The 20,902-nt window shown below is 41.9% G+C and overlaps 1 protein-coding gene and 1 pseudogene across 1 annotated transcript in view; one reads left to right on the top strand and one right to left on the bottom strand.

Moving 5' to 3' along the window:
- Positions 1-20,902, top strand: part of Exoc6 (exocyst complex component 6) — a 126,993-nt gene that overhangs the window by 24,475 nt on the left and 81,616 nt on the right. The window contains exons 6-12 of the mRNA XM_060388852.1: positions 4,211-4,415; positions 5,868-6,023; positions 9,432-9,500; positions 12,522-12,605; positions 17,631-17,677; positions 17,811-17,931; positions 19,622-19,693. Of these exons, the coding sequence (XP_060244835.1) occupies positions 4,211-4,415; positions 5,868-6,023; positions 9,432-9,500; positions 12,522-12,605; positions 17,631-17,677; positions 17,811-17,931; positions 19,622-19,693 (754 nt within the window). The remainder of the gene's footprint in view (positions 1-4,210; positions 4,416-5,867; positions 6,024-9,431; positions 9,501-12,521; positions 12,606-17,630; positions 17,678-17,810; positions 17,932-19,621; positions 19,694-20,902) is intronic.
- LOC132652032 (small nucleolar RNA SNORA17) lies at positions 3,315-3,432 on the bottom strand (annotated as a pseudogene).

Genomic DNA, 20,902 nt, shown 5'->3' on the forward strand with positions numbered 1-20,902 from the left:
CCGTGCCTCCATCTCTGTTAGAGACATGTTAGTTTATCATCCTGTCTGATGTACAGCCTGTTCCAGTTTTGACTGGAGAAGTCTGCATGCCAGTTTGTGTCCTCCTTTGTTTTTGTGTGCTTCCCTGCTCTTCAGCAAGTCTCTCCAGGCTCTCATTGTGCTTTTCTGCCACACGGTAATAGTGTTTAGAAGCTAATATTTGCCTGCAACCTTGGCTCATCACACGTACACACACAGGATGTCTGTCACATGTGTGAGCAAGTTAATGAGCTTGCTTCTCTCCATGTGTGTTCTCTCATGCCCTCTATCTGCCTTGGTTATCACTGGGAAGTTTTAAGTCTGAACTGCCATGTGGATGCTGGGAACAAAACTGTGGTCCTAGTCCTGCAAAAGGAGCAGTGTCCTTCACTGCAGAGCCTTCTCTTCAGCTTCGGAAGCCACCCTTTAACTTGGAAACTAATCTTTAATCTGATAATGTTCTAGGAAAATTTTTTTGGATACAGATTTGCTCAGAATACTGACCTAGTTCCCTCTCTCCACCTCTGTCCCTCCCTTCCTCCTGTTTCCCTCCTTCCTTCAGAAATAGCGTCTTACTGTAGCCCACCATGCTCTTGAATTTATGGCCATTCTGTCTCAAATGCTGTCAAAACAGACATGAGCCATGTCACAGGTTTTGATGTGTTCTTTTTTCCATTATGTCTCAGTTTAAAGTATTTTTGGCTTTTTCTTGGATCTTTGAAACTTCAGATATTCATAAGTGTGTTGTTTATACTTCTGAGTCCTGGATCCAGCTCATTATGTCATCTTAACAAAGTTACACACCGTGTTTCAGTTTCCTCACCTCTGGAATGTAAATGGTATTGGTACTCAGAGGGTTGAAAGAAAAAATACACCCACGAAAGTTTATGTCCGTTTCTCTGGGGCACAAGCCTTAGTATATTAATCACTGTACATCTGACATGTTCCACAGTGCCTGATAAAGAGTGGGCTTTCAGAAAATGTTCGTTTTTTTAATAGTTATTATTTTAAAAATTTTTTATTAGTTCTTTGTGAATTTCACATCATGCACCCCAATCCCACTCATCTCCCTCTCAGATCCTTGTATCCACCCTCCACCCTTGTGTCCTATAAACAGAACTTTCATTCTCCTGGTTCACTTGTTGTCTTGGAGGCTTACTGCCTTGTCTGCTAGCCTAGGCATAGCCCTAGAAGCTTCTAGCCTCCATACAATCTAACCTAGGCCTAGAATGTTTTCTGCCTCTGAGACTTACTGCTGAATTAGGTCACCCTTTCTTGTTCTTACTGAACTCTGGGCTGTTTGGTTCAGTTTAGGTGTTTTGGCTCAGATGCCTCTCTCAGCTGACTTATTCAACCCGGCTACTCTCTTGGCCCCTGGATTGCTCTGCTTGGCCTCAAACTAACTCTAGCAATCTGCTCTACTCTTCTGCCCCCTCTCATTCTCTGCCTCATTCAGCCTTCACCTGAGTTCTCTCTCTCTCTCTCTCTCTCTCTCTCTCTCTCTCTCTCTCTCTCTCTCTCCCTCTCACCTGTCTCTCTATTACTGTCCCAGTAAAACTGCCTCTTCTTTATCTCCTTCTCTGTGTTGCTCCTTAGGTAGCGTCTCTTACTTCTCTGCTCTCGTGAGAGGTGGGTGTATCCTATTTTATCAAGTCTTTCTCTGATTTGTCACTGTTTCTGCCACTCAGACATCACTTTCAAACATGGGTGCCTCCTTCTACGCACTAACTTTACCTTCATTGTTTGGGATTAAAGGCATGTACCACTACACCTGAATATAAGCTTTTCTTTACTTGAAACTTTCTCTATACCAGGCTGGCCTTGAACTCAGATATGCTTGCTTCTGTCTTCTGGATTAATGGCATGATTGTATTCCAGCCAAAACGTACAGACCTAGAAGGTCTTTGGATGTGATCTCTTGCCAGCACAGCAATGTTCTGAATTAACATCCCTCTACAGTATTCTTCCCCCAAAAGAGAAAAAAAATTTTTTTTGTTGTGGAAGCTGTAGTGTGTCACAGTGTGTCCACAGCATACTCTTTTGTCTACACTTCTTTGCTTGCAGATGTTTATTGCAATGGGTCTTTGGTCTTGTATGAGGCCTCTGACTTCTGCTACTCTATCAATACTGGATCCTCACTGGGACTCCTCTCTGATACCGTCTTGTTGCCCTATGTCATGGAGATCCTATAGTTTCAGATCTGTAGGACTGACTCCTTCATGCACTCCAGCAGTTCATTGATGGGGTTGATGTTGGGTTGGGCCAATTTAAAGCCCTGGATCTGGGCCTGAGAGGTATCTGAGCTGGTCAGCTAGCAGTTCTCTCACGTTCATGCCCTCGGGGCCAGCTCACCAACGGTCCCAGAAACCAGGGCCAGCTCGTCCCTGCTGCCCATGAGAGGTAAAGGGCCCATTCTCCCGAGTATTGTGGGTGGTGAGGGCTGTTGGAAGAGGAGGGTTTCTCTTCTGAGACTAGTGGTGGGGCCAGCTGGCCCATGTGCCTATCCTTGGAGCTACTTTACCCTCAACTCCCGCAGTGTGCAGGGTCTGCTCTCCTGAGCACTGCAGCTGGCTAGGGGTGGGGCTGGTTCTTCTGCTCTCATACCTCCAGGGCCAACCCCTCCAGGATGCCCAGGTGTGCCCTCAGACGTCAACATGTCCCCAGGGAGTAGCCCAGATCAGGGCCAGCCAGCTGGCCTTCGGTGGCTGCAGACCCCTGATGCTGCAGAGCCACGGACAGCAGGGGCCAGGACCCCACTGTATCCCAGGTGGCATCACTGGCTACTCAGATCAGGCTGTTCCTCACTGCCCTTGAGTCTCCAGTTCTGCCCCTTGTCATTGTGCCCACATCCTTCTGCTTCTCTTTCTCTTCCATTTCTCCACCACTTACCTGCTCCTCTTAGTGATGCCTGGGGTCTCTGAGTGTCTAGGGTTGTCCCAGGAGTGCTATGCCTTGTTCATGCATTATGGCAAGGGGCAGGGGTCATCTCAGGCATGGTCTACCCCTAAGGCCTGCATGGCACTGGATTTGTGGTCATCTCGGGCAAGCTCCCTGTCCAGGTCCCATGGTGCTGGTCTGGTGGTCTGGTGGCCATCTCTGGCTTACTTCTTGCCCGGCTGCTTGAGTGGCCCCTTCTAAGGGTCACCTGTCTCAGGCTCACTCCCACCCGGGGCTCACAGCCTCAGGTGGGGCTCTTCCAGTCTCCAGCTTGCTCTTCCTCCTGGGAGCCCATGTGGGCCTGCCTGATGCCAGACTGGGGCAGACTAGTGGTAGTCTCAGGCTCAGTGTTTGCAGAGAATGCTAGGCTACTAAGCATTCAGACATCCGCAGGTCAGAACACAGCCTCTCCCCTCGGCCACCTGCTGACACACGGGACACAGCAGCCACACCTCACCTGCAGCCTCTTGGGGCAGCACCTCTGGGAAAATATTTGTTGAGTTGAAAGGAGTCACCTAACAAGTGATTTTCATCTGACTTTTGAGGCATTTAGTGATACTTGTAATTAAACAGCAGTATGAAATGCTCTTTTAAAAAAAGTTACATAGGAGCTGGGGAGAGGGCTCAGTGGCTAAGAGCATGGCTGCTCTTCCAGAGGACACAGGTTCAGTTTTCAGTGTTCACATGGCAGCTGAGAGCTGTCTGTAATTCAGGTTCCACCGGTACAACACCCTCACACAGACAAACATGTAGACAAAACACCAATGCACATGAAATAAAAAGAAATCATAAAAAAGTTAAATAATTCTACATTTATTTAGAATGAAATATCTTTTTTGATGGTACCATTTTGTGGATAGATGTTATGGTAGGAGAGAGAGTAAGAAATTACATAGTGACTAAGTATTGTGATTTGGAAGTTTATTTACAGCTAAGAAGTTATAATGACTGTGGTAATGTTCCTCATGTTATAGATTTAGATGGAATTAAGTAAGGAAGATTGTGTTAGTGGAAGCCATGAATGTGCAGCTGACAGTGTGTGTTTAGGGATAGAGATAAGTGTTAGTTTTATCTTCCCCCTGGTGCTGGCTATATATGGAACCCAGGGCCTGTACATGCTATGTAAATGTTCTGGCATGAGGAGCTCAGCCCCAGTCACTCCTTTTTGAGGGCAGCATCAGACTAATTCATCATCTGGTCTTGTTTGTAAAGTTAATCGATGTGAACTTCTTGCCTTCCCTTTTGACCCTTCCAGGTATTATTCTGCACTCAGAACGATGGAGCAGCTAGAGAAGGTCTACTTTCCCCGGGTCAGGCAGTACCGCTTCTGCCAGCTGATGGCAGACACACTTCCTAAGCTCCGCCAAGAGGTCAAGGACATCTCCATGTCTGACCTCAAGGACTTTCTGGAAAGCATTCGAAAGCATTCTGACAAAATAGGAGAAACAGCCATGAAGCAGGTGAGTTTGAGATTTTCGTTTATCTAGGATGTAAACTGTGTCCACGGTTTAACTCTCGGCATGCTCACTTATGTTTAAGCTGACGGTTTCTTACGCTTCCTGGTTCTCCGGTAGAATGAATTCTGCCACTATTTTCTTTAGACTTACAGATATTTTAGAAATTTAAGTAAAGTCAGTTTAATTTGAATTCTTCAGGCCCTCACCAGCTAAGCCCTCAGCAGTCTGCCTTTCTGTTCATGTGGTTTAGCACCAATGTTTTCTGGCCAAATCTGCCATAAAAATAGGTGTCAGCCACAGAAGTGGAAGCAATTTCATGCTAAGGTCCTAAATTGTTCCTTTGAAAAGATTAATGTTTATTATTTTCTTTTGTATGTGTGTGTGTGTGTCTGGGTACAGGTATATGTTTGTGAGTGTAGGTGCCCAAGGGAGCCAGAGGTGCTCGGTACCTGAACGTGCTGTTCCAGGTGGTCGGAGCTGCCTGACGTGGATGCCAAGAACTGGACTCTAGTCCTCTGCAAGAGCTTAACTGCTGCGCTCTCTCTCCACTGCCCACAAATTGTTCCTTTTTTAAACATATTAAAAATACAGTCTGAATTAAGACGTACAGTTCAATAGTAAGATCAGAAACAAGCACAATAAAAGATAAAATGCAGTATGGAAATGAACAGGGCAAAAACTGGATCTTCATCTTTTCACATAAAATTGGTAATCCCTCCTGAGAAGGGAAGGAAATACAAATCAGGAATTCAGTGAGGACTTTGTTATAGACCCTTCGCCTACATTTACACTGTAAGAACGTATGGGGTTGAGAGGTGGCTTAGTTGGTAAAGGGCTTGCTGCTCAAGTGCTAGGACCTGAGTTTGATCTCCAGAAACCACATAAAAAGCCAGACATGGTGTATGCTTGTAATCTCAGTCCTGGAGAAGCAGGTATGGGCAGATTATGGACAGGTCACTTGGGATCACTCGGTCAGCTGTAAGTCGCAGTGAGAGACTTCATCTCAATAAATAAATAAGTAAGTAAGTAAATAAATAAATAAGAGACCTTCTAAATAAATAGATAGATAGACAGACAAAAAAAATAAGTAGTTAGGTAAATAAATGAATCAGAATTCCTGAGGAATGGGGCTTGAGTTTACCTCACATATACATGCCTCCTTTACCCCCAACACACATAAAAAAACTTATATAAAAAAGGAATACGTTATGGTCATTTTTTAAAGCACTTTACATGGTAGCACACAACTATAAACCTAGCACTTGGGAAGCTGGAGCAGGAAGATCTCAAGTTTGTGTCCAGGCTGAGATACTGGCTATCTAGCAAGAGATTATATCAACTACATAACTGCTGTACAGGCTGGTAGATGGATGAGTGGATGGACGAATGGATAGATAGTAAATGTTGGGCCAGTTTCGACTGGAAACAATTTTGAAATTGTTCTCCCTAAAATAGGCACAACAGCAGAAAAGCTTCAGCGTCGCTCTGCAGAAGCAAAATAATGTCAGGTTTGGAAAAAACATACATGTAAATAATGATAGAATTCTGGAAGAAAAGAATGACATCATCTTGAAACACGTACTGGAAGAGGAGGCTGAGAACGAAGAGGAGGTATTGGATCTCTCTTTTTTATTGAGTAATGTTTTGCTTCATAAAGTACTGTATTTTCTATGTGCAGCCTGATTTATGTGTATCAGCCCGTAGTGGACAGTCAGTGATGGGGACATTAGACTACACAGGGACAGACAAACAGGGGATATCACAGCTTGTATATTTATGGATGGTAGAGCCTTGCTGTTTGGCATAATTAGTAGTAAAACAAAATCTAATCTCTCTCTCTTTAAACTATTTGAACTAGACAAGGCACTTTTTTATTTCATAATTTTTTTTTTTCACTGTTATGTGTCCTGACTCTGGATAGCCGATCATTTTATTTCATGTTTCATTTTAGTGTGTTAGCCTGCGTGTCGTGTTGTGTGGTGTAAATGCATGTGAATGCACAGGTACGCATGGATGTGCATGCATACTCACGAGGAGGTCAGAGGCGAGCATCAGGGGTGTCTTCTCCTGTCACCATGCATGTGTGGGGAAGACCCTGTGTGCCACAGTGGGGTGTATAGTGGCCAGAGGACAACTTGGTGGGGTTGCCCTTCCTCCTTCTGGGGGGTCAAACCCGGGTGCTCAGGCTTGTGTGGCAAGCACTGAGCCGCCCCGCTGATGCCACCTCAGCATTCCTGGGTCTCACAGGGCTTGGACTCTCAGGTTGGCCAGGCTGACTGGCAAATGCATTCCAGGGACCACCTGTTCCCTTCAGAGCTGGGGTTACAGGTGTATGCTGCCACTTCTTGAGCTTGGTGTGGGTTCTTGGGGTCCCAGTACACTCCTTATGCTTTTGTGGTAAGCAGTTTATGGCCTGAGCCGCTCCCCCAACCCTCTGCCGTTTTATTTCAGTTTGTATCGAGGTGCTACAAAATAATCTTGTTGTGGCTTCTGTTAAGAAAATTTGAGAACTTTATACATTGCATTTTGAGTGGACCCAGCACCCCGACTCCTCCCCTTACCATCCCTTCAGCCCTCCATCCCACCAACTTTAAGGTTACTTCTTCCCTTCTTCTTTATTCTTCCTCATCCTCTTCCTCTTCTTTCTCCTCTTCTTCCTTTTTCTTCCTCCTTCCTCACTGAATTCAGTTTGTGTTGCCCAGCTAGTCCTGGGGATGGGCCCTGCCCTGGTCCATGGTTGACCTCCCCTCACTAGTAAAACAAGCAACACGATTTTCCCTTTCCCAGCAGCCATCTAGCCGTTCGCTAGTGCTGGGACCCCACGTCTGCCTTCCCCACTCTCTGCTGGGACTCTGTCTGTCTGAAGCTTGCACAGCTCTTGAACATGTCACAATTGCTGTGAGTTCATATATACAGCTACCCTTTTACATCTGGAAAACACTTTTCTTGGAATTATTTACCCCCTCTGGCCCTTACAAGCTTTCCGCACACTCTTCCAGAAGCACCCCTGAGCCTTGGGGTGAGAGGTATGATTCGGACATCAGTTAAGGATTGAGTACTCCACAGCCTTTTGTTCTCTGCATTGAACAACTGGGGGGACTCCGTGGCTAACTCGTCTTTTCATAAACAAATGATTTACTTATTTCTTATTTTAAGTACGCTAATGTATGTCTGTGTGGTGGTCTTGGATGCCCTAGAACTGCAGTTACAGACAGTTGTGAGCTGCCATGTGGGTGCTGAGAATTGAACCTGGGTCCTCTTGAAGAGCAGTTAGCACTCTTAACTACTGAGCCATCTCTCCAGCCCTATTTATTTTTACCTTAAAAAAAAGTTTTAACTGTCTAGGAACCTTGAAATTATTTTTAATTTTTTCTATCCAAATGTATTCTTTCATCCTATTGTTTTGTTTTGTTTTTAAATTTTCACCACACCACAAAGGCATCTGTTGAGTCTGTCTTGAATTGTTATTATTATTTTGAATCTTTACTGTTAAAATTTGTGTGTGTGTCTGTGATGTGGATGCTGTGGAGTTGGGGTGACAAGTGCACACACTGAGGTCTAAGGCCGACTACAGGAGTATGATTGGTCGCCGTCCACTGCAGTCCCTGAGGCAGGGCCTCTCAGTTGAACTCAGGGCCACTTAGCCGGCCAGCTAGTTGGAGATCGCCTGTGCCCACAGTGAGATGAGTGCTGGCAACACCTATCTGGCATTCACGTGGGTCTGGGGATCTGAACTCTTAAGTGGCGAGGCGAGCAATTTAGCTACTGAGCCTCCTCTCCAGTTCCCATCCTCTATTTCAGTCAGTGGTTTTGGAAGCAGAGCCAAGGACATATGTAGCTCAGTGATAAAGCGCTTGTGGAAGACCCTACTAAAAAAAAAATTTTTTTTTTTTTTTTTTGATGTAGATGGTTGCATTTCATTCTGATAAATCACTGAAGAGCTGAAGTTGCTGTTTAGGTTGTCATTGAAGGCAAATACAGTTAGTTTTCTTAGGTTGAATTTTGAGATAGTGTGCAAATTGAAAACATGGTTTCAGTATGAGACACTTTCTAAAACTGACATTTTTGTCCTCACTTTTTAGAGGCTCTCTGTGTTCTTTTCTCCTTTGAGGTTGTGGGTGATAGAAACAGACCATTTTTAGCTCATTTTCCCCAGCCTGTCTTGCACACCTCCAACTGTTGGCACTGTTAGAATGTTAGCTCTAAGTTTATTCCTTAAGGTGCTTGGGCTGTTCCCTGTTCTTTTGGATGTCACTTACTATTTCTATGTTTTGTTTTTGCCATTTTTTCCTAATAAGTAAGAGTATAATCTATTCAGGATTTACGAGAATAGAAATTGCTCCTTTTATAAAGCGATTCACGAAATTTCTCAACTTTGAGTGACTTTGTAATATTTTTAATTAATTTAAGAAATACTTTCTGTATTATAACATAATATGAATTATGTTTATAGTACATATTCTAGAAGCTGGCAAGCATCTTAAAATTGACACAGTAATTTTAAGTAGCTATGAGGTTTTTTTTAATGGTCCATGGGGTAATGACAGTTTCTATTTGAAACAGTAATGGAAATCATATGATTTTGCTTCAGATGGAACTTTTTTAAAAGCTAGTGTGTAAATTCATGAATTATTAACTGTAAACAAAGCAATAATGACTATGTAGTTGTCACAGCAGTGCTCTGATACTCTACCAGGCATGATACAGATAAGTTTTCTAGCTGGGGAAATAGCTCAGTGGTAGAGTGCTTACTTGGCATGTGCAAAGCCCTGGACTCTGTGTACAGGATGGGGGGAAAGTATTTTTCTTTTGTACTCTGTAACAGTCAATAACAATAGTAAATGTATAAGAAATAAAGCCACAAAAACACCAAAGTGAAATGAAACAGTTGCGTTTATATTGTATGCTTCTTATGGGAGAATTAAATAAATAGCATAGTCTGGGAATCATTATCTGTCTTTAACTTTGTATTATCTAAAAGTTTAACCTGTCATTTTTAAAAATAGATTTATTTTTTAGGTCTTAACTGTTCAAGATCTCGTTGATTTTTCTCCTGTTTACCGATGCTTACACATTTATTCTGCTTTGGTGAGTATTTTGCCGATTCTGACCTTGTGTGGGGCCCAGGGTGATTATGTGCTTTTGATATGTGCCAAGTGTATCAGAGTCTGTGTTATCTATGTCTGTGTAAGTACACCCTGTGCTGTCCATAGAATGCCAACTCTGGTTCATTTCTCAGAGCAGGCCTCCGTCAGTAAGTGAAGGAGTTAACCCATTTTTAAATAATTGCTTTATCAGGATGTAATTCAGGGCCAGGGATGTAGCCCAGTTGAAGATGACTTTGTAGCATGTATGAAGCCCTGGATATAAGACTTGGATATATCTGATTCTTTCATGGTTCTCACAGGATCATCTTTTTCTCTGGTGTGTGCGATCGCGTTAAGTATCTCACTCAGTGCTAGGTTGGTGGTCATGAGTTGCTTTTGTTGGTGCTTATCAAGGATGTTCCTGTTTCTCTCCCAATCTTAAAAGCTGCTTTTGCTGGGTGTAGAGTGTTGGTTGACAGTTACTTATCCTCAGGGCCTGGAATACGTTGCTCCACAGTTCAGAGGGGAGCTCTGATGTAACCCTTGTGGGCTTGCTTTTGTAACTGAGTTGCATTTTCCTCTTGTGACTTTCCATGTTCTTTCTTAGCCTGTGCTCTTAGCATCTTACCATTAATGTGGCATGGACGGATTCTTGTTTGGTTATGTCTGTTTGGGCCTTTCGGCTTCTCCCATGCTTGGGCATCCATATATGTTCCTACATTTGGAATTCCTTTTGGCAGTAATTTCCTTTAAATGTTTTGTGTGTCTTGGGTTTGCAGTTCAGTTCCTTCTTACCCATGGATGTTTAGGCTTGTTCTTCTGATCATGTCTGAAGTTTCCTCAACCTTATCTGAATGACCAGTGTTCTCTGTCCTGTGGCTCTAGTCTCTGTCCTGTTGGTCTGGTCTCTTCAGTTCCCAGTATTCTCTGCCCTGCTGTCCTGTTGCTCCAGTCTCTTGGTGGCACTTTCCACTGAGTTGTTTGTTTATTGATCTTTTCTTTACTCCCGCTTCTGTTTGTTCTTTTCATGACTTTTGTTTTCTTTGATGACTTTTTCATTCATAGTGTTGATTTGTTGAGCTCCACCTTAGCTGCATCTCTTCACCTTCTGCTTGTTTAAACCCTTATAGAGGTCATTATAAAAAACATTCTCATGAATTCTTTGGCATTTCTTCCATTCAGATCTTTGGGTTCACTTTTTTTTTTTTTTTTTAAGGAAGTATGGACTTTAGAAGTCATTCTGTCTTGTTTCATAACATTTCTTACAGATTTCTGTGCTGTGATTTGCACATTTGTTGAGATTTTTCTCTCTTTTTTATTTTTCTGAAAAATTTCTTACCACTCTTACTTTATGGCAGTCTTCTTAGTGGATAGCCTTCTGGCTTTATGATCTCCAGTAAAGACCTCCCCCCTCTCCAGATGTTATAGTCTCTGAATCACAGTGCAGAGTCTGAAGTGAGAAGGATGTTGCTAATGCAGTAACTTCTTGTTAAAGTGCTCAGTTCTGTCTGAGTGCGGTAGTGCGTGCTCGTTCTGTGAGCACGCAGATAGCAATAAATATAAATTATTAAATACCATTGGGCTAATAATAAAATGTTAGCCTCAAAAAATGAACAAATGAAACAAAATTATTCAATTGTATAAAAACTCAAAAGTTATTAATTTTGAACACAAATTTGTGTTTTTATTTACTCATTATTAGAACATAGCTCATGTTTATGCTATTTGGATTCATTAAGTAGCAATTAAAATAGCTTATCCCTGAAGTAAAATAATAATTTTAGCATCTAAATTTTTGTACGCTCAGAAAGAAAATAAACATCAAAACATTTTACATTAGAAAATACACTTGGACAAAATACATCAAATTAGTAAAATTGTGTAAAGTTTGCTAGTGGGAGTTCAAAAGTAAAGGGATAAACTGTGTATGTGAGAGCTATTCATGAATTTAGGTAGATGAGGCATGGCTCTGTTTAAATGAGGTTGTAATACTTTGTTTTAAAATTCCAGCATTTATATTATGCTTCATGGCATATCCTCTGCATTTGTTCAAACTTTTAGTAAAAAAAATTCAGTTCCTGTGTTAAAAATTGCATAATCAGTAGTATAGTTATTTTGAAGTTCTTGGTAGCTGGAGCACAAGGACATTAAAAGGTTTTCCATAGGAGATGCTTAACACTTTTTTTTTTTTTTTGCTTCATGAGTTTATCTTTGATGACATTTAGAAGGGTAATGGTTTTGTAGCTACTTAATATAAAAAATAAATCAATATTTTCTGTTGAAATTTTTTCTATTATTATTATCATTTTATTTTATTTTTTGGAGTCTTGGATGAAGAGGAGACTCTGATTCCCAGCTTCTTTAACTGAGAGGATTCTTACTAAGCAGAGAGGTGTGTCTGTGTTTAGCATCATCCGTTTATTTGTTGGGTGGTGCTGTGGTAGGGAGGTGTGAATTGTTACAGAATAACTGGAAATAATGAGCGTTGGGACACTAGGGAGAGCTTTCAAGGACTTGACATCCAGGAGGAGTCCTGGAGGATGAGTACAAATGTCAGAGAGAGAATGTGAGCTAGGAACTGCCCATCAGGAAGAGCGTATGTCAAAGCCTGAAAGTGGATGAGGGTAGTATTGGGTTCACAGACAGGGTGTCGCCAGCATGGAGAAAAAGCTCAGCTCGTAGTATGACAGCTATTTTCTTTATTTAATGCCTCTCACTGAGACACATTAATGTCTTTTCACTGGTCAGTGAAAAGCCTGTAAAGTTTAATTGGTAAATTAGGAAAATGTCTAATTGTTCGAACTTTATTTTAGGTAACTTCCAAATAAAGTTACTGTTTTTGAGCTATAATGCCAAACCCTTCTTCTTGACCTTCAGTATGAAATGCCATTTGTCATTTGCATTCCAGTTCGGAAAATTAACATAACTCTCAGAGGGTGAAGAACGCTCTCAGCAGGGAGAACAAGGAAAGGAGGGAAGCTGTAGGGGCCATCATGACCATCAGTCTCCTCATGTTTTCTAGGGTGATGAGGAAACATTTGAAAATTATTACCGGAAGCAAAGGAAGAAGCAAGCACGCCTGGTTCTGCAGCCACAGTCGAGTGTGGTGAGTGGGAGCTTCCTGTGCCAGTGAGGCTGGTACTTTCACCGTCCCCGGCTTTCGTTTTCAGAGCATGTAGCACTGCTCATTCACATATAAATATTTATTGAACACCTACCATTTCTCGTCATTGATTTAGATGCCAAGAATACAATAGTGAGCAAAACTGGGTCAGTCTCTTCTCTCATGAGTTTACATTCTTTTAGGAAAGATAGACATTGAATTAAAAACAGATAAGCAAGCAGAATATCAGGTAGTGATAATTTGTTTCCGACAATATGGTAAGCTGTGTGCTGTGATTCTTTGTCACACTGAACAGAACAGCTAACGGCAGTGGATAGACGTTTTCTTTGTATTTTTACTTTTAATTATGTGTCTGTGGCTGGGGTAGGTTTGTATACGTGACTAGGGGTACTGCAGAGGCCAGGAGAGGGGATTAGATCCCCTGGAACCGGAGTTACGAGTGGTTGTCAGCCTCTTCATGGGTGCTGGGAACTAAACTCTGGTCCTCTGTAAGAGCAGCAAGTGCTCTTAACCACTAAGAGCCATTTTTCTAGCCTCAAGATAGACTTTAAAAAAAAATAGATTTTTTAAAAATGTATTGAGGATCTGGCAGATAAGTATAATTAAGCCAGAAACTTTGGCTGTGGTGACAGTTACATGACTAAATCTGTTTGTAACTCATGGACACTACACATGAAAAAAAATGCCTCAAAACCTCTGATGTGACCTAACTGAAGGTGGAAACTAGGTAGGTTTGATCCTAGAAGGATCTACGGGATGGGAAAGCGTGAGTTTTGAGTGATACAGGGCCAAGCCTACAGCACTGAAAGCAGGTAGGCTGTAGGAGATCACCTTTCTTGAAATCTGGAGCTTCGGAGGGCTTAACACCCATTGTTAAGATGACCCAGAGACAAAGCCATCTGAAAACCTCTCAACAAGTAATGACAAGTAAACCAGCTTTAAAAACAAAACTATTTAAATAGATATTTTATTGCACATACACAGATGATACGCATACGTATGAAAAAGTGGCAGCTGACCATTGTCTGTAACTCCAGTTCCAGGGCTTCTGACACCCTCACATAGACATAGATGTTGGAAAAACATTAATGTATATAAAATAAGGATAAAGTATTCTAAAAGGCAGGGGAGGCCAAAAGGAAAACACTACCAAATGGACGACTAAGCTGTGAGAAGGGATAAACTGTACAGAGCGCATAGATGTGAAGATAAATGTATACTTACTGTAGAACATCGCCCGTGTGGCGTCATGTCTTTTAAAATAAGACAAGATCAAACTGCACAGCAGTAACGTGGACATTGCAATGAGATGGTGTCAGTGAAAGTTTCGTGTTCTACTGAGTTTCAGTCGTGTTGTCCAGAGCAGCAGTCAAAACACTGCCTGGGTGATGACTTAGGATGTACCATGCGATCTGTAGAGTAACTTCTTGAAGAGTAGACACCATTTAGTGAGGTGAAGAGGATAGGGTGGAGAAAATGAAGTGTATGCATATTGTAGAGTTGACAGACGATTACTGCAGACCTGTAAGCATTTGATAACGCTAACTCAGAACACCAAAGCTGAGTTGCCATGACTACGAGAAGATATGGAGAAATGCTACAAGCTTAGTAGGCGGCTTACAGACCAAGTAGGCAGGGTTCTAGTAAGCATGCAGGATATGCCTAATGGGCTTGATTTAGTGGATTAGAGAAGCCCATTTCTGCAATTGGAAAAGCGTACTTTACTCAAGCCCATATGTAATGCTTGAAAGTTTTCATTACATGCCATGTTCTATAGCAGCTATCAGAAAAAAAAAATTGTGTTCGGTAGAGCACATGTTCTTTTTGCAGTGTTGGGGACCGAACCTGGCTCCGCACAAACATTAAGCGATTAGTACTCTGTCACTGAATACCACTCCTAGCCCTTTGCATCTTTTATCATACGTTAAACAATTAACAGGAGCTGGAGAGATGGCTCAGGGATTAAGAGCATTGGTTGCTCTTCTAGAGGACACAGGTTCAATTCTTAGCTCCCACATGGCAGCTCACAGTCCTCGGTGATTCCAGTCCCAGGGGGATCTGACACCTTCTTTTGCCTTTGGCACTGTGTGACATGATGCACAGCACTCAAGCAAACACTCATACACATAAAATAAAAATGAAATCCCCCCTGGCGTGTGTGCATGTGCACAGATGCACTGCAGTGAATATGTAGAGGTCAGAGGACAACTTGAGGGAGCGGGTTCTCTCTGCTGTGTGATTCCTGGTGATTGGACTCATATTGCAGGCCTAGTGGCAAGTGGTCTTTACCTGCGTGTCCGTCTGGTTAGCCCTTAATGTGTATTTTTTAAGTTAAAACTTGTTAACTAGGCAGGAGAGATGGCTCAGAGGATAAAGGCACCTGCTTCCAGTCCTGACTACCCGAGTTCAATGCCTGGGCCACCAAGGGTGGAAGCGAAGAACATATTGCTGAAAGCTTTTCTCCACACATATAAATGCTTGCATGCGTAAGTGAGTGTGCTACAAACTAACGAAAAGTATTGATGATCTTTACCCTTGATGTTTGAAGATTGCGTCACAGTTACAGACTACATTGCTTAGCTTCTTTTCCAGTTGCTGTGATGAAATAACCTGAAAATGAGCTTGGGGTGGGGGAGATTTGTGTTAGCCCTCAAGTCCAGGTTACTGTCCACTGACGCAGGAAAGTCACAGCATCAGGAGTCTGAGAGGACTGTTCCCATCACATCCGCATGCAGAAGAAGAGAGCAGTAGATGCAGGCATGCTTGGTGCTCCACTGTCTTTCTTTTAAAATGAATGAGTAAATGAATGAATGAATGGATGGGTGAATGAATAGATGTATGTATGTATGAATGGATGGCTGAATGAATGGATGTATGTATGAATGGATGGGTGGATGGATGGATGGATGGATGGATGGAATGGATGTCCAGGCCTCAAGTGCAGACAGTAGTGCTGCCCACTTCTACAGCAGGTCTTCCCGCAGTGATGGAATCAAGACACATCCTCACAGAGGTGCCCACAGTCACCCTGCTGTAGATGATCCCCATGGGGCTCAGATCCTGTCAGTTGACAAGTAAAACCAGCCAGCATCAAGAACGCACTTGAAACAGAAGGTAGTTCCTGTGAAACAAATTTATGGATGGAAATCAGATGATCAGAGTTTTCCTCTATGCTTTTGCTAAATTTATATCCAGCAATTGTCCATTTTTTCCACGTCTATGAGTGGTCATGTGTGTTAGGTGCATGTGGTGGGTGAGTGTGTGGCAGTCAGAGGACAACCTTGGCTGTTGTTCCTAAGTGTTGTCCACACTGTATCTTAGAAAAAAATATTTTTAAATTAAGATACAATTGCATCACTTTTTTTTCCTCCTCCCACTCCCCCTGACTCCTCCTCGGTCAGTGGCCTCTTTTTCTTTGATTATTATTGTTACCTATGCATATGTACAACCTGCTGAGTTCATTTTTGTTGTTTATGTATCTGTGATTTCAGAGCTTACCACTTTGTATTGGAATTTTTAGAAGACATATAGTCTTTCATTAGTCTGGAGCTTGCCAAATTGGCCATTGAGCTCCAGAATTCTACCTGTCAATATTCCTCTAGCACTGAGACTACAAGTTTGTGCCTGGCTTTATTTTGTTTTTGTTTAGAATTTATTTAATGTTTATTTACATCTCTGTGTGTGTGTGTGTGTGTGTGTGTGTGTGTGTGTGTCTGTATGGAAAAGTGAATGTGAGTGCAGGTGCGTATGGAGGCCAGAAGAGGGCACCAGGTCTCCTGGAGCTGGAGTTGTGAGCCACCTGACATGGGTGCTGGAAGCCAAACTCGGGTATTCTGCAAGAGCAATAAGCACTGTTAACTGCAATGCCATCCCTGCAGCCCCAACACTGGGCTTTTTAAATATAGGTTTTAGGGAGTTGAACTCATGTTCTCATGTTTGTGAAACAATCATTTTACCAGCCATGTTACCACCCCAGCCTATATTTTTTTTTCACGTTTTTATGTGTAGGTATGTACTTTCATGTGTGTATATGCATTTTTTTGCATGCGTGTTTGTATCTGTGCACGTGTATGTGTGTGCATGTGTGAGTGCATGCATTTATATGCTAGTATGTGTGGAGGGGAAATTAGGATGGGGAAATTAGCCCCAATCTCTCTTTCACTTTATCCTTTGAGGCAGGGTCTCTCATCAAACCCATAGCTCATGGGTATAGCTACTCTTGCTAGGTGCCTTACTCCAGGGATCCCCGTTCTCTTCCTTCTGAGTCTAGAATTAGTGGCTGGCTGCCATGTTCACCCACATTTACATTAGTTCTGACACTTACCAAGCAGGGCTTTAGCCCTAGCCCCATCCCAGCCCATTTTTAAGGTATTTGACTTTGATTATAAAAGGTGTTATGTGTGACGCTTAAAGGTTTTGGTAGAAGATAAAATGTTCTCGTAGGCTTTTGAAATCTTTCTCCTGATAGCTGTGTGAGAGCAGATCATGGTAGGCCAGCCTAGAAGCTGGAACTAGGGAGGATGGTGAGACAGTAGCTCAGATGAAAGATAGTGTTGGCTTCCACTGGCCAGATGTGGGTTACCCTTTACTTATTTGTTATCTCTTTCCTTCTGAGTGTGCATCCCACTAGGGCCTGCAGGATTGTGCGGTGGGTAAGGCTGCTCGCCTGCTGATCAGACTTTTTGATTCTTGGAGCCCAAGTAAAGGTGGGAGGAGACAGCTGACTCCCTAAAGTTGTCTTCTGACCTCTCCACACATGGTCTGGCATGTGTGTGTCCATGCAGATAAACTCCATATACTCACACACTAAATACTGTAAAAAAAATTGAATGTACAATCCATGAGAGAAAGGGCTTTTCTTTGTTTTCAAGTATGTTCCTGGTGCATAATTATTAAGTTGAACTTAGTAGGCTCTCAATAAATATTTATTAATCAAGTTATAGTGACTTGAAACTTTTATGTTACTGTATTTATTGGTTTAAATTGATTTTTATTTTTCATTTTAAGCATGAAACAGTTGATGGCTATAGAAGATATTTCACTCAGATTGTAGGGTATGTATCTAATATGGAAGAAAATACTACTAATGTTGTTAAAGTTGGTTAAATGTCAGAAATAATCATTTTCTACTTGCGCTTTCTCCCTCTTTCCCCTGGACACATGCTATGTTGGTAATTGCCATTTTAGGTTCTTTGTGGTGGAAGACCACATTTTACATGTGACCCAAGGATTAGTAACCAGGGCATACACTGATGAACTTTGGAACATGGCCCTCTCAAAGATAATTGCTGTCCTTAGAGCGCACTCAGTAAGTCAGCCCATTTATGTTAATAGTTATAATTTAATTTGATTTGTAGAATGTGGAAAACTGCACCTTTATTACTCTGCATTTTTAGGTAATTGCTCAGATTTGTAAGTGGTAATATCAAGGTTTCTGTTTGGTTACATCGGGCTGCAGTTTTGTAGCTGACTGGGGCTTCTCAAGACACTTTTATTGGAGCATTGCAGAAACTGAAGAATTAGGCTGTCTCATTAGTCTCCGCTGACCTCTTCATTAGATCACCACGCAACACTGTGAAGAAAGGCTTTTAATTATTCCAGATTTTTGTTTCCAAAATCAATTATACCATTAAAACTCAGTAGAGCTCATTTGAGAATGTTTATAGTTTTTAAAATCTGCAGTTTTTACAGTTTGAACTCATTTGAAATAATAAACCGTCATATAATGAGAGATCATTTTTAATGAGTTAAAAATTAAATGATCAAGTATTTTCTTAATGCCCTTTGTGGAAATAACTGGTTTTAGTAGTTTGCCTTCAATAAAGTAGCCTTACATTTAAAATTTTGTAATGTTATTATAATTAGTAATTAAGATTTAAAATAGGTGAAAGGGGGATTTTATATTTAGATTATGAATATACTATATTTGTTTATTAGACTTACAGATTTTTGATATATTGGCAATACAGCTTTACAAACATTTCAGTAGGTATTTTGGGGGTGCTGGAAATGAAATCATGTAATCTAGAAGGTATTCCACCATTGAGCGAGCCCCTGTTCATGAATAATGGATACATTTTATCATGCTTTATATTAAAATCACCTCCAAGTATATACAGTTATGGCATATTCCTATTAAATCATGACATTAACTATGAAATTGTAACATAATATAATATCATATTCAAAATATTTTTTTCTCATTTATTTATTTTTATTCACTTTACATCCTGGTTGTAGCCCTAGTCCTCTTCCCCTCCCAGCCCCATCCTCTCTCTCTCACCCTTCCCCCATCGCCTCTTCCTCAAAAAGGGGAGCTCCCTTTCCCATCTACCCCAGCTCATCAAGTTGCTTCAGGACTGAGGCTGTCCTCTTTCTCTGTGGCTTGTCAAGGCAGCCCCAGCAGGGGAAAATGGTCTAAAAGCTAGCAAGTGAGTCTGTGTTTAATGCAGTCCCCACTTCCCTTACTAGAGGACCCACATGTAGTCCAAGCTACCCACCTGCTAGATCTTTGTAGGGGGCACATTCAAAATCTTTAGTGTTATTAAGAGACAGTGAATTAAATGCTCTGACTTTTTAAAGTGTTCATTTTCTTTTGGTTATTATTAAGAAAAACTTAAATTGCCATTCTTATACTGGAAAAGGTAATATATGTCTTTCATAGTATTGAGAATAGAGAAATAATGAAACTAGAAATGTATGGTGCATATGGAGACCACTTTCAAAGTTTGTAACTAGTTTCTTAAAAGTCTGAAGATTGACAGAAATACAAACATCCTGTCTTTCCCACAGAGAGCTTGTTTTACGTGTCATGTACAGTCTCTTAAACATTTGTGCTGGGGAGAGCAGAGCAGCCTTGGATCCAGTTAACCCAGATTTTAATTTTGTTCTCAGTCTCCCACATTAAAGGACAGAGTTTCAGGTGCTGATGTCTTAATTTTAACTTCTGTTTCTGTTGTTCCGTGTGTCTTCATTCACCCCCGACCCCCTTCTTACAGTCTTACTGCACTGACCCTGACCTTGTACTGGAGTTGAAGAATCTCATCGTGATTTTTGCAGATACATTGCAGGTAGGTGGTAACCTAGCATGCAGTTGGTGGCAATTTTGAGTGTGTGAAGACATGAAAAACAGACTGTGAATTTTATTATGTTTTTGGATTAATGGTAGTAGATCAGTCCTAATAAATGTTTACTTATATATTGATATTTCCCTACCCAGAACTATACTCAACACCTCCCTTGCAGTTTTGAAGCTTGGACAGAGCTCAGAATACACCAGCACCTTTTAAAATATGGGCCATTTCAGTGAGAATCTAGTATTTTTGTAACTTGAAGGAAGGAGGTCATAGCTGGGATGGTGGCATTCGCCTGTAATCCCAGCACTTGGGTGGCAGAAGCAGGCAGATCTCTGCGAGTTCAAGGCCAGCCTGGTCTACTGAGCTAGTTTCAGGACAGCCAGGGCACAGAGAAACCTTGTCTCAAAAACCCAACCCTCCCCCAAAAGGAGGCCAGACATGGTGGTGTGTGTCTGTAATCTCTGCAGCTGTATGGGGGCTGTAGCAGGAGGATCTTGAATTTGAGTCCAGTGTACGGTACATAGGGAGATCTTGGGGTCAGGGTAGGGTAATTACCAACATCTGCAAATTGAGCCGAGGCTTGGTGAGGTGGCTCAGCAGGTAAAGGCAAATGCTACCAAGCCTAATGACCTGAGTTGTGAAAGAAAAAACTGACTCCTGCATGTTGTCCTCTGACCTCTGTGTGTGTACACACCACACACAAGTAAATAAATAAATACAATAAAAATTAGAAGTACCTATAGTGTAAAAGTGTTTCGGAAATGTTAAATGAAGTGAAACATTTCTGTCAGTGCCTTACTCTGAATAAATACATACCGTAAGCTTCCAAAGGGACACGGCTATGTAGCCTTCCCCTGCACGTGTGACTCTGCAGTGTTCCCCTGCACATGTGACTGTGCAGGATTTCCAGTCATGTCCCTATGTTCAATGCAACATTCTCAGTACATGTGACCTTTGACCTTTTTTTTTCCTCTTAGAACATTTTTTTAATCAGTAGTTTCAAAAAAAAAAAAAAAAGCTTTGGGGGCTGGAAAGGTCTGTCATCAGTGAAGAGCGCATCATTCTGCCCTTCCAGAGGACATGAGTTTGCTTTACAGCTTGTTCTTGTCAGGTGGCCACAGCCACATGTAAACCTAGCTCCAGGGACTCCGATGCCTCTGGCCCCTTTGGGTACCTGCACACGTATGCTATTCACATGCAGAC

Source organism: Meriones unguiculatus, chromosome 1 (genome assembly GCF_030254825.1).
Source record: "Meriones unguiculatus strain TT.TT164.6M chromosome 1, Bangor_MerUng_6.1, whole genome shotgun sequence".
NCBI classification, from domain to species: Eukaryota; Metazoa; Chordata; class Mammalia; order Rodentia; family Muridae; genus Meriones; species Meriones unguiculatus.